General features: G+C 40.0%; 1 protein-coding gene across 1 annotated transcript in view; it reads left to right on the top strand.

Moving 5' to 3' along the window:
- The window catches only part of TRIM33 (tripartite motif containing 33), a gene marked incomplete at its 5' end in the record, with an annotated part of 131,472 nt that overhangs the window by 48,906 nt on the left and 68,274 nt on the right, over positions 1-14,292 (top strand). The window contains 3 exon segments of the mRNA XM_006149664.3: positions 4,721-4,839; positions 5,228-5,372; positions 6,359-6,491. Of these exon segments, the coding sequence (XP_006149726.2) occupies positions 4,721-4,839; positions 5,228-5,372; positions 6,359-6,491 (397 nt within the window).

Raw genomic sequence — 14,292 nt, 5'->3', positions numbered from 1 at the left:
ATTATGTTTAATATCAGTATCCCGTTTTATGTAATCATTTGTGTACATGTGTAGCCATATGTAACTGTGGCTTCAACTTAAGCCAGTTTCATACATGAGGGTAAAAGCAGCTTGTGAAATTTGCTGGATACTGACCCACATAACCTGTTTATTTTACTCTATGGTATTGTTTTGTAGAAGTTAAACCAATTTGGTTATAAATTATTTTAGTCATTTTCTGTATCATATCTGCAGTGTTTTTATTTCAGTCTTGCTTGAGAAATCGTTCTCTTTCCTTTTCTTCATTTCCAGTTTTTTGTACGAGTGGGCAATGTATTTCAACATTTTGTATCTCCAGCTCTTCATAATCCTGCTAACAGATATATGCTACTACCTCCATTGCTGTCACCCATTGCCATCACATTTCTGTAAAAAAGATTAGTGACCTGTTGGTTCAGAATCTAGTTGTTAATTTTGTTGCCTTCATCCCTAAGTGAAAGTGTATTGCTTCCAACATACCTATCATTTGTCTCCATAGAGTGGGAATAGAGATGAATAGGCGATAGTGGTTATGCCTTTCAAATTTGGGGCTTTGGGCACCATCTGACAGTGTTGTTATTCTCTTCTTTTCCCCCGTTGTCTGTATTATTCAACCCAGACTTTGAACACTCAACTCCAAATTCTCTCATCAGTGACTGGTTCCTAACTCAAGTAAGTAGAGGCCATAGATCTAAATAAATTCCCACAATTCTCTAATCTGCCTAAAAATATATCTTTACCTTTTTTTATGTTAAAGGATGCATGCATGTATCAGAGAGAGAAATAAAAAGGAAAGGAAGAAAGAAAGATAGAAGACTCCTCTCAGTCCTCCATGGGCCAAATTGGGAGTTGAACCATGGTCAACCATGTGGAATCTGGCTCCCTCCACACAGTGTTTAACCACTGTGCTACATGCGTGGTCCTGTCTGTATTTTTCATTTGTAATTTTTGTTTTTATTCTTTTGTTTTGTTTTGTTTAAATATTATGGCCCCAAGAGTGATTTTTTAAAACTGAAGTTTTGGAACCAGTAGATGGCATAAAAATTACGTTGCTGGATTCCCACATAGTCAACCTCTGTTTGAGTCCTAGGCCTGGCAGCTTAAAACTCATACTGGGTGCGTGTGCATGTGTGCCCAAGATCCTGAGGGGAGAATTGCAGTGTGGACATCCCCCTGGGGAGTGATTTCTTGGTTTCTGTCTCTCTGTCAAGCACATGTGCCCTATAGCAAAAATCTCTCCAAAAAAAGAAAAAAAAAACTCTCCTTAAACAAAATACCCTGAAAACTTGATCTTTTAATTTCATCTTTTTCAAATCTCCCAAACTAGTATTTAGATATCTTTATGTCTTCTTTTAGTCAGTGCATATTTAGATGTAACAGCTGTTTTATTGATGCCTTTGCTAAGTATTTTTTGCATCACACTTTTAAATATTTTCGTTTTGTTAAACACTAGATTGAACTGTAAAGATTTGCTATATTTGCAGATCACAAGTGGTTTGATATTGGTAATTTTGTGTGGTTCAACTTTATGCTTTACTAATTTTAGCAATGAGCAGTGTTCTGTTATAAATCTGAAAATGTTTTGCTCCTACTCTTTTAAAAAAATGTTCTGAAGAATATTTCATTTGTGAGAGAGAGAGAGAGAGAGAGCAAGAGAGCAAGAGCGAGAGAGCACATGCACAAGAGAGAGATTGGGAGAGGCAGTTTTCATAGTGTTTCATCATACCATGATACCCTTTCCACATCCATCCAGTTCATCAGGATTCTGATATGCACACCTGGCATGTCTTTAACTCTGTTTGTATACCAACCTGCAGTTGACCACGTGGCTTCCAGCACTGAGGTTCAGTATGCTGTTGACTGTGCCATCAAAGCTGGGTCTGCTTGTATTCTTGAATAAGGCTTTATTAGAATATAAAATTCTTTGTTGACTGTTAATTTTCCCTTAAAGCTTTGAAAATATCACTCTTGTTTCTTTGGTATTCTCTTTTACTAGTGAGGCCTGTGGTCAGTCTGATTGCCTTTTTTCCCTCCGTATTTGTGTCATTCTTATGCTGTATCTAGGCGTAGACTCAGGATGTATATTGCAGTCTCTGAGGGCTTATTTCTTCAGTTCTGAACTCCTAGACCATTATCTCTCCTTTTTTCCTTAAGTTTTTGCTATCGGGCATGTGCTCCTGGCATGATTTTTCAGGCCACCAGGTCTGAGACTCCAACGGTGGAGTCGGCTATGTGGGATCCAGCCGCCTTAACTACCACTGGACCGGACTGGGCCAAAGGTTTTTAATTAGTGTCTCCTCAAACCTGAAAATATTTATATTCGTTTTCTTCTTTCTTTTCACTGTACCATTTTCTTTGGTTTGAATTTTTTGGTGTTTATTTCTTTTGAGGAGGGTGTTTACATGCATTTTGGATACTATTTTGTAAAGTATATAAATCGTATGCTGTAGAAATGAAATTTTGGGACAGGCCCTGTGGCCTAGTGGTTAAAGGAACTAGATCCTATATGCCCCACCACAACTTGAGTCTTGGCTCTGATAACCTGGAAAAACATGCCAGGCTTGTGTGTATACTTGCCCCAATCTCGAGAGAATGGACAAATGGAGAAAAGGAATCGGGGCATGACTGTGCTTCACTGTGGGGGCAGGGGTGCTTTGTTCTTCCTTTCTCTTTTGTCTGTTTCTGCTAAGTGCGTACACCCTGTGATAATAAAGATAAAACAGCTCTGGGAAAGCAATATTTTTTTCCCAAGTATATAATTATGTATTTGCATTTGTTTTAACAATGTTCTGTTTCTCCCATGAAATTCTGATATTTTTGCTTTCATAATGCCGTATTTTCATTTTCCATCCGAATGTGTATTTATTTAGTTTGTGTACTACTTATCTCTGGGGGACTTTGCTTGCTCTCTGTCTTTGTATGATGTTTCTTTTTCCTGTGGTGTACATTATAAATGCCAAAATTATAAATTAATTTTTAACTATTTCATGAAGACAAGGGTTATGTCATTTATCCTATGTCCTCTATTCTGTGGCTGACACGTAATTATAATAGTTTATAGCGTTTACTCTGGTGCTGTGTTTTAGGTCTTTTTCTTCTTTAAATGCCAGAGGTTACATTTGTGCATGTGAGAGGGAATTAGTATGTACATCTCCAACCGGTCACGCTGCAGTCCTTTCGTCCATCTTGTGAGGATCCCAGTGATACCTGCACCTGCCCAGAGAGTTTCTTAAGCCACAGGAGTCTGGATGTGAACTGCAGTTGGCCGCATGGGATCAAGCCTCCCCTGCACGGCACTTAATCGCTGTTAAGGCAGCCATGGGGCCAGCCCGTTATTTTTTAGTTCTTAACTTTATCTCCTATATGTTCCTTTAGTAGCTTATCTGATAAATGGTAGAACACTAGCACAGAAAGGCACAGATTATCTTTCTTCCCTTATTAATATAATAAGTTCAGGTATCTTTGAAGTAAAAATTTGTAAGATGGAGGCCAGCAGGTGGCGTGGTGGTTAAAGTGCTGGACTCCCACATGGCTGACTGCAGTTCGAGTCTCAGACCTGGCAGCTTGCTTTCTTTCTTTCACTTTCTTTCTCTCTCTGTCTTCCTCACTTGCTTGTGCTCTCTCTCTCTGGTGAGCGAGCACACATGCCCTGTAGCAAATAATAATAATGATAAATAAATAAACTTTTAAAAATGTGTAAAATGATTTTATAAGTAGTTTCTATTGCTGCTGTGACAAAATTGCCACAAACTTGGCTTAAAACAACTCACTAGGGGTCAGCTCACGGCACTAGACTCCCATGTAGCTGACAGCTGTTTAAGTCCTAGACCTGATGGCTTGAAGATCATGCTGGGTGTGTGTGCATGTGTGTTCAAAATCCCAGGAGAAGAATGGAAGAGAAGGGATTGTGGTGTGGCCATCCCCTCTGGAGGCAGTGGTGGTACTGCGTGATTTTTCACTTGCCCTCTTACCATCTGTCTCTCTCTCTTGTTTAAGTGCATCACGCATCCATGGCAAAAACCTAAAACAAAACAAGACAAAACAAAAAACACACATCTTAATTTCTTACATTCTGGGCCCTAGAAGTTTGGAACCAGTTTCTCCGAACAACAAAGTGTAAAGATTGGTTCCTTCTGGAGGCTCTGGAAACAGTCTGTTTCTTTGTCTTTTTTAACATCTAGTAGTCACTTGTCTTTTTCTGCATCACTTTAAATCTCTGCTTCTATTATCAATTGCTTTCTGTTACTCTGTAGTTTAATTTTTCTCTGCCTCCCTTTTGTTAGGTCAGTTGATTACATTTTTGGGCTGTTAAATAATCCAGAGAACTATCTTTCCTTCTCAGGTGCTTTAATCATATCCACCAAGTCCCTAGTTCCTTTTGCCATGTAAAGTAGCATCCATAGGTTCCAAAATAGAGCTTAGGACCTGTATTTGTTTTGTGGTCATTGTGTAGCTAACCGTGCATTGTAATAAAGAAGTACTTCTTGGGGGGACATATTAATGCTTATTTTCTCCTCCTAAGTAGGGTACATTTTCCCTTGGAAGGAGTAACTCAGTGGGTTATTTTAATCATCTTCTGATGCTCATCACTTTTTTCAGTCTTATTTATGACATATGAATGAACAGTTTCCATATGGGCATCATGTACAATTTCCCTATTAACCGGAGAGTATTTTTTAATTGTTGTGATTTTATGTTGTAGTTGGTGTAATACGGTGCCCGGTATGCCGGCAAGAATGCAGACAGATAGACCTGGTGGATAATTATTTTGTGAAAGACACATCTGAAGCTCCTAGCAGTTCTGATGAGAAATCAGAACAGGTATGCTTCTCAGTTTTTCTTTATATTCCTATCTTGATATCAAAACAATAAGAAAAACATCTTTGAGTAAATAATTTAGAATAGTTCTGGTACAGTTCTATATTTCAAATTGAGGAAAACTTTTTCTGTACCCACAAACTTGGTTAGATGAGACTATAATCATTACTTAAAAGACAAATCTTGTGTAGATGTTGTGTTCTGAGTCTTAGCTTTTATACCTAAATGTTTGAAAATGAAGGAAAAGGATTTTGTTGAAGATAAATGGGTAACACAGTAATTTTGTTTTATGCCAGGATATTTGAGAGTAAATTAGTAAATTTGTATCTTTTATTTTGTGGATTTATAGTTTGTCAATTTAATTTAGGTAAGTATTTACTTCCTCTTTTAGGTATGTACTAGTTGTGAAGACAATGCAAGTGCAGTTGGCTTCTGTGTAGAATGTGGAGAGTGGCTGTGTAAGACATGTATCGAAGCACATCAAAGAGTAAAATTCACTAAAGATCACTTGATCAGGAAAAAAGAAGATGTCTCAGGTAAGAACGGTCGGTTTTGTAAAATTTTTATTTATTTATTTAGGAGAGGTTTTTGCTATAGGGCATGCATGCGCTCGCCAGAGAGAGACAGAGAGACAGAAAGCAGGAAATCACTCCCCAGGGGGGCTGGCCATGCCACAGTCCCTTCTCCTTCATTCTCCTCTTGGGATCTTGGGCATACACGCACATGCACTCAGGGTAACTTTAAGCCACTTGGTCCGGGACTTGAACCGCGGCTGACTACAAAGGAGTTCAGCCACATAGCTATTACGCCAACTGCTGGTCCCAATCAGTTTTTTTTTTTTTTTTTGGAGAAATTTTCGCTATAGGGCGCGTGCGCTCTCCAGACAGACAGAAAGACATAGAGACAGAAAGCGAGAAATCACCCCCCAGGGGGCATGGTCACGCTGCAATCCCTTCTCCTCCATTCTCCTCCTGGGATCTTGGGCACGCACGCACACGCGCCCGGCGTGAGTTTTAAGCCACCGGGTCCGGGATGCGAACCGCAGTCGACTACATGGGAGTCCAGTGACATAGCCATTATGCTAACTGCTGGTTCCCCCGATCAATTTTAATAATTTTAATTAACCTCCCTCTTTTGCCCTTGTTGCTTTTGGGGGGGTGGTTTGCTATAGGGCGCATACACTTGCCAGACAGATAGAGACAGAGAGGCAGAAAGCGAGAAATCACCCCCCAGGGGGGATCCACACCGCAGTCCCTTCTTCTCCATTCTCCTCTCAGGATCTTGGGCATGCATGCACATGTGTCCAACGTGTGTTTCAGCCACCGGGTCCGGGACTCAAACCGCGGTCAACTACATGGGAGTCCAGGAGTCCAGCAACACAGCCATTACTCTAACTGCTGGTCGCAATCCCTGTTGCATTTTCTTCTTATTCTTTATAACCTTTGAATATCAGCATTAATAAGAATTTAGACAGATAAAAAATTTATGTTTGGCTAAAAAATATTTGTTTATTTTACTACAGAGTCTGTTGGAGCATCTGGTCAGCGCCCTGTTTTCTGCCCTGTACACAAACAAGAACAGTTGAAACTTTTCTGTGAAACATGCGATAGACTGACATGTAGAGACTGTCAGCTATTGGAACACAAAGAACATAGGTACAGATATCCTAATTGCATACCAAGAAATATTATAAAATGCATTTGCAAAATTATTTATTCTTAAAGCAAATATTGATCCTATAATTTTGTCTCTTAGTATTTTAAATCTACATTTTATATATTTTATTTCTTGAAGCAATGTGTTTTGATAAATTATTTAATGATTTCCTTGTTTATATCTAATTGTCTTATGAATATTGTTAAATGTATCATTAGGTGGCTTCGAGTGTGTAAGAATGAAGTTGTATTATTTCTTTGATTGCTGGTCCTATGGTTCAAAAAAGCTTTTTCCAAGTGTAATGTAATATATTTAGACTGTGTAGGCTTTTTTTTGGGGGGGAGAGGTTTTTGCTATACGGCACTCGCCAGACAGACAGACAGAAAGCGAGAAATCACCCCCCAGGAGGGATGGCCACGCCGCAATCCCTTCTCCTCCACTCTCCTCTCGGGATCTTGGGCACGCACGCACACGCACCCGGCGTGAGTTTTAAGCCACCAGGTCCGGGACCTGAACCGCGGTCAACTACGTGGGAGTCCAGAGACATAGCCATTACACTAACAGCTGGTCCCAACTGTGTAGGCTTTAATCTGAAAAGTTAGTATTCCTATGGGTATGTCCGATATCCATTGTGTGTAATTTGCAGGAAAAATTAGGAAATTATCAGCACAGTAAGCATAGTTGTTAACTCTCTGGGTTTTAAACCTGCTATAACCCAGAATTCAAAAGTACTTACGTACTGGGACCAGTACCTAGTGTAATGTCTATGTCGTTGGACTCCCATGTAGTTGACCGCGGTTCGCATCCCGGACCTGGTGGCTTAAAACTCACGCCGGGTGCGTGTGCGTGCGTGCCCAAGATCCTGAGAGGAGAATGGAGGAGAAGGGATTGCGGCGTGGCCATCCCCCCTGGGGGGTGATTTCTCGCTTTCTGTCTCTCTGTCTCTCTCTGTCTTTCTGGCAAGTGCACGCACCCTATAGCAAAAACCTCTCCAAAAGGAAAAAGGAAAAAAAAAAAGTACTTAGGTATTATGAATCTCTTTTATCTGAACTGTTTTGGATCTATTCTGAAACTCCAGTCAAAAGTCCTAGTGGTTTCAGGAAGCAGCAGTTAGTGTAATGGCTATGTCGCTGGACTCCCATGTAGTTGACCGCGGTTCGCATCCCGGACCTGGTGGCTTAAAACTCATGCCGGGCGCGTGTGTGTGCATGCCCAAGATCCGGAGAGGAGAATGGAGGAGAAGGGATTGCGGCGTGACCATCCCCCCTGGGGGGTGATTTCTCGCTTTCTGTCTCCGTGTCTCTGTGTCTGGCGAGCGCTCACGCCCTATAGTGAAAAACTGCCAAAAAAAAAAAAAAGTCCTAGTGGTTTCCTCTGACTGGCACTCACAGGATTTTGCCATAAGCTCAAGTCTCCCTAAGTTTATGTTGCTGACACTTCCAAATTCGTGACTGGATGTGGGCCTTAGGGTCCCCAAAATTATTACGATATTGACTACTTTTTGTAATTTAGGCATGTCTTAGACTTATAGAACTTATAGAACACTTGTCTTATTTAGTAGGATAGCTGTTTACACTCATCCACCTCTGAATGTAAATCTTTTTATTTTTAAGAATTATTTATCTTTATTTATTTTTATTTACTTAAATTTGACCAGAGAGGGACAGAGAGAGAGAGAGAAAGTTTCATTGTTAAGAGCTAGTAATATTCCCTGAGGTAGAATATGTGTCCCCCCAGATCCAAATATGCCAATCAAATGCAGGACTTCTTGTTTAGTTCCAGGAGTAGGTGGTGACAGCAGTTTTGTTTTTTTTTTTTAATCTGTGAAATTTTATGAGTAGCTGTGATTGAATCCTAAGGATTTCACTATTTGGACAGGCTCTTGGACCTCTGCTGGTTTCATCAACCCACCCCTGCTAGTAATGTGTGGCCCCATTGCATTGATGTTAGTCCTTCCTTGTTTTTCAGTTTATGATATTACCATATCATCATCAATAAAGTGCATTATTACACTTGGGACCTGCATCAAATCTAAATCTCTTTTAATCAAATTGTGACAGTGAGCTGGTGAGTTGAAATAACCATGTAGCAATATAGTTAAGTATAAATTGGAATCCCTTCCATGTGAAAACAGATTGTGGCTTTTTCACAATGGAGATAAAGGAAACCAACCAAACAAAAACATTTGCAAGGTCAGTCACTGAGCGCCACTCTCCTTTATCCCGCTATCAGTTTTTGAATTGTTAAGACCATTTCAGAGGTTGCTGATGCTATGGCAGCACTACTTTATTTAAACCTTAATATTAGGTTGTTGGGAAAGTCCTGACATATTTTTCTATGCAAAAATGCATCATGACAACCCAGTAGTTGACTTTTAGTCTCAGTGAGCCATCTACTTTTTTCATAGGTCACATAGGTTTCTTGTACAGAGAATTCATTGGCACTGGCATTCTAGCCTCTCACTTTGCATTAAATGATAACCTCCTTTTGTCCATCAGGCATTCTGTACTATCTCAAATTAACAACCATTGTGGGTTTGGGTAGTTCAAGTGGTTGGTTCTCATTTAGCATGTCCCATCAAGACTGGCCTTTAGATGAACTTACCTGCCTTCTGTTTCACAATAATAGTAGGCACGTGGGGTGTTCACTAGTCAGTCAGTTCACTAGTCACTGTCTAGTAGTATATTCAGATAAAGTACTTCAAGTCTGTTAGTACATTCTAATTATTTTTTTTAAAGGTTTTTGCTATAGGGTGTGTGCGCTCACCAGAAAGACAGAGAGAGACAGAGATATAGAAAGCGAGAAATCACCCTGCAGGGCGGATGGCCACCCGCAATCCCTTCTCCATTCTCCTCTTGGGATCTTGGGCATGCACATGCACATGCACCTGGTGTGAGTTTAAGCTTCCGGATCCGGGACTTGAAATGCGGTCGACTACATGGGAGTCCAGTCACAGCCATTACGCCAACTGCTGGTCCCAGTATATTCTAATTTTAATATAATTTAATTACTTGGCTGTAATCCTATGAACCATTGCCTCCTCACAGTCTAAGCATCTGTGAGAACTTTAGAAGGTTTTGTAATCACAGTGCATTGAACTAACCTGTCAAGAAATGTCTCTTATCTGTCACCCAGGCTTTTTTTTTTCACACATACATAAATACTGTTTCTTCAGTTGGGGTTGAGTTAGAGGACTTTTGTATCTCCTTTCTTTGTCTTGACTAATTTGCTTCACAATAGCCTGGGTAGTTTGAGGTCCAGTTCTTCATTGTCACTTTTGCCCTTTGGCTTTAAAATTTCTCCAAAGGGGGGAGGGAGTGAAACAGAGCTGAGCTAGTTCAAGGCCATTTAATGTCAGGAACTAGCAGGGACTCCCCTTGGTCCATCTAGCCCTCTGGTAGTGCTACATTAAGACCTTTGTTTCAACCCTGTAAATGTCTATTTTATCTATTCCATTTTGAAATAACCATCAGAAGATTTCTGTCTTGCTTGGATAAATCCCTTGACCTGTCCCCTTTATCTTTCTTTGTTTTCTTATGAGTCACTATAATTGTCTTAGCATCTGTTAAGACCCCAAAAAGGGAAGCTGAGACAATAAATCTGATATTCCTTCGCATATCCTCATTAGATTTTCCACAGTAAGGTTACGTGTGGTGTTCACAGAAGAGGTGCTCCCATAATCACAGTGTTCATCGTGTATGATGAGGCGTATTAATTAGACAATTATCCCAATCATCACAGTGTCAGTCTACCATGGCTCACGTAAGAAACATATTAGCTGCTTATTCTGGGGATTTCTATTTGGCATTTATAGGACAAGAAGAAAAGGACAATTGCCTTTTTTAGGGTAAAAAATATTTTACAGTGGCTTTTACCTAGTCTACCAATCTGTCCCCTGAGGAATAACATGCTATGTGTCTGGCACCTATGGTCATTCAGTAGTGTACAGTTGGGTTGCATTAACCCAAACATGCTCTTCCATTCTGTGGCATTCAAAACCAAAGATACTGCCTCTGGGTTAATCACTCAGTCCATTTTAGTAAAGATTTTCCCTCAGGAATCTGACAGTGTTGATCCATAAAGTGCAACAGCTCCTTTGTATTATACTCCCTGGTTTCAGTAGTTTTTGGTTGTTTTTTCCTCATGTGGACTACCTTTTTGTGATCAGAAGTCATAGAGCTGCTGTCTCATGTCTCAGCATAATTTTTCCTTTTGGAGTGACTTTGAGACCGAGATGGGCTGAAATCTGAGGTTGACCCCAGTGTTAGGATCAATCCCAGTACTCTTGTATTGCCATTTTAGCTATTAAAGATAACAGTAACAAAGAATTGTACAATGAATTTTTTTCTTTTCTTTTCTTTTCTTTTTTAAGAGAGATTTTTGTTATAGGATGTGTGCACCCTCTAGATAGAGAGGCAGAGAAAGACAGAAAGCAAGAAATCACCCCCTAGAGGACATGGCCACGGTTGCAGTCCCTTCTCCATTCTCCTCTTGGGATTCGGGGCAAACATGCAAAGGATCCTGGCGTGAGTTTTAAGTCGCAGTGTCCAAGGCCTCAAACTGTGGTCAACTATGTGGGAGTCCAGTGACCTAACTATTACTCCCATCTGCTGGCCCCACAATAAGCTTTTTCAATGATTAATTTACATTTCCACATTTATCTGGTGAGTTAACTTCTCAGGAATTGGATCTACCATTTCTAAATTCCATTAGTAACTTTTACCTATTGTAGCTATGGCTTGTAGTTCCATACTGTGAATGATTTAGGTAGCCATCCAGGAATCAGAGGTTCATCAATTCTTGCCCGATCTCCTCCTCCTCCTCTTTTTTTTTTTTGGTAAAAGATTTTTGCTATAGGGCTCAAGTGCTTGCCAGAGACAGCGAGAAATCACCCACCAGAGGGATGGCCACACTGCAATCCCTTCTCCTCTTGGGCGTGCATGCACATGTGCCCAGCGTGAGTTTTAATTCACCAGGTCTGGAACTAGAACTGCGGTTAACTACTTGAGAGTCTAGCAATGTAACCATTACACTATCTGCTGGTCCCACGTCCTCCTCTTCCCTCAGCCATGTATTATTTCAGTAAGTCGGGGTCATTCTAGCTATATAATTAGGGAGCAGTCTACATGATAAACCTCATTTCTGACATTATAAGGTTGGGACTCCCTAAGGCTACCCTCAGGTTTAATAATTTGCTAGAATTCACAGAACTTACTAGAAGCAGTTTTACTCAGGGTTATTAATTACAGTGGAAGGATACAGATTAAAATCACCTAGTGGGAAGATGGATGGAGCAAAGTCCAGGAGAGTTCTAAATGTGAAACTTCCAGTGGTCCTCTTCCAAGTGGAGTCATGCACACTGGTAACTCCTCAAGCAACGATGTTTGTTAACACTCATAGATTATTGCTAACTAGGGAAGCTCACCCAGGGCTTGGCATCCAGAATTTGTATTCGGCCTTCATCATGAAAACCCGTGGCAGCCCTCAGTTTCTGACTTCTAGGACAACTCCTCCTAAGGATGATATGATAGTTGGCGCCCTAAATCTCCCACAGTAGCTCATGTTAGGATAGACTCTGGCTTGATTTAAAGTCCCCAATACATGGGGATACTTTTATCAGACAGGACATTTCAGTGCCTTAGAGATTACCTGTCAGTAACTATAGACAAAAAAGTTAGAACTCTCTTTGGCAAAGTTTAATTCTTTACTACACAACCTGTTATCTCCCACTTATACTCTGTTAGCAAGAACCTCTACCCCCAATCCATTTATACATATAATTTCTTTTTTATAGACATATAATTTCTTAGACTTATAGAACACTTTTCTTATTTATTAGGATAGCTGTTTACACTCGTCCACTTCTGAATGTAAATCTTTTTATTTTTAAGAATTATTTATCTTTATTTATTTTTATTTAGAGAGAGAGAAAGTAAGAAAGCAAGCCACCAGGTCCAGGACTTGAGCTGCGGCTGGCCATGTGGGAGTCCATCGCCCTTAACCACCATGCCACCTACTGACCCTCTGAGTGTTAATCTTAACCCTCTATCCTTTTCTGTCTTTACTGCTCCTTCCTCTGTCTAGACTTAAGGACTTTTAGGGATAGTTCTTTTAAGAGTCTGAATTGCGGTGTGGCCATCTCTTCTGGGGGTGGGGGGTGCGTGTGTGTGATTTTTCACTTTCTGTCTTCTCTCTCTGTCTTTCAGGTGAGTGCACGTGCCTATAGCAAAAATCTCTCTTAAAAAAGAGTCTGCATTTTTTCCATGCTCATTGATCAAGTCAGGTTTTCCAGCTCTTCTGCAATTGCAATCATTTTACACTGTCTTAGAAATCACCTATTTTGTAGAAATTTTAAAATATAGTAACTTTGAATTAAACAGCACTAAGATTTTATAAAGATCTGTGGTTATAGCTCTTTCTTATTTATGATGTTGTATAGCTGATTTTATTTATTTATTCTTTATTAGCTTAGGCATAGATCTGTGGCTTTTTTTTTTTTTTTTAAGGTTTTTGCCATACGGCAAAAGCTTGTTAGAGAAAGACAGAGAGAGGGAAACTATAAAAATCACCTCTCGGGGGAATGGCCACACCGCATTCACTTCTTCTCCGTTCTCCTCTTGGGATTTTGGGCATGCATGCACATATACCTGATATGATTTTTAAGCCGCCAGGTCTAGAACTCAAACCATGATTGACCATGTGGAAGTTCAGCGCCTTAACACCACGCTCTCTGCTGGTTTTTGGCAATATAGTTCTTGAATTCATTTGTCTTACACTTTAAAAGTAATCTAGTTCTTATTGTTCTCTTTTATTTTTATTTTTTCCTTTCTCAAATTTGTACTTTTTTTAGATTCTTATGTTAAATCCTTAGTTTATCAAAAATGTGAGATTTTTTCTTTCTTTTTTTTTCCCCGCTAATTTGCATGTGTGCTTGCTGGAGAGAGGTGGGGAGAGAGAGAGAGAGAGAGAGAGAGAGAGAGAGAGAGAGAGAAAGCACCCCATGTGGGGGAGGGGGAGTTTGCTGTGCTGCAGCCTCTTCTCTTCTATTCACCTCTTGGGATTTGGGCACATACCATACATTCTCAGCATGTTTTTCAAGCCACAGAGACTGGGAGTCAAACCACTCAGTTGGCCATGTGGGATCTAGCTGCTTTAATCACCACTACTAGCTGGTCCTGAATTTTTCTCTGACCGTCAATTTAGTTTCATTCCATAATTGTTGATTTATATGGTGTCTAGTTATAATTTTGACCTCCCTCACCCACTTAAAAAAATGCTACACAACATAGTGATAAAGATGATAAACTCAATTTTAGGTGTGTATATCTGTCTTTTAATTGAAGAAAATGTGCTACTAACTTTACAAACTTTATTGTTTGGTGGAGTGACTAAGAGTGTTCCCATTAAATGCATAGCATGTAAGTATGCAATAACAATTTACTTATTATAAGCTGTTACTATTATTTTTGAGAAATTTGTGGTAGAGATGTGTGTGCTTGCCAGAGAGACAGAGACAGAGATAGAGTACTGAGGACTCTGTGAAGGAGGTCTTTGGGAAAAGGTGGAACCACATCCATTAAATTTTTTGACAATGGAGATCTTTTGAAAAATGTTGACAAGCTTTCTTTCTTTCTTTTTTTTTTTTTTTAATTGCCGGAGGAATACGTGTATGAGAGAGAGAGAGAGGGAGAGAGAACTCCCACAGTAGGTCATGGTCATTCTGCTATTTCTCCATCCCAGAAGAATTTGGGGCATATACTCACATGTACCTGTTGTGTTTTTCAAGCCGCTGGGACTGGG

Source organism: Tupaia chinensis, unplaced genomic scaffold (genome assembly GCF_000334495.1).
Source record: "Tupaia chinensis unplaced genomic scaffold, TupChi_1.0 Scaffold000270_2, whole genome shotgun sequence".
Taxonomy (NCBI): Eukaryota; Metazoa; Chordata; class Mammalia; order Scandentia; family Tupaiidae; genus Tupaia; species Tupaia belangeri.
Note: the sequence above shows the minus strand (reverse complement) of the source record. Positions and strands in the feature narration are given on the sequence as shown.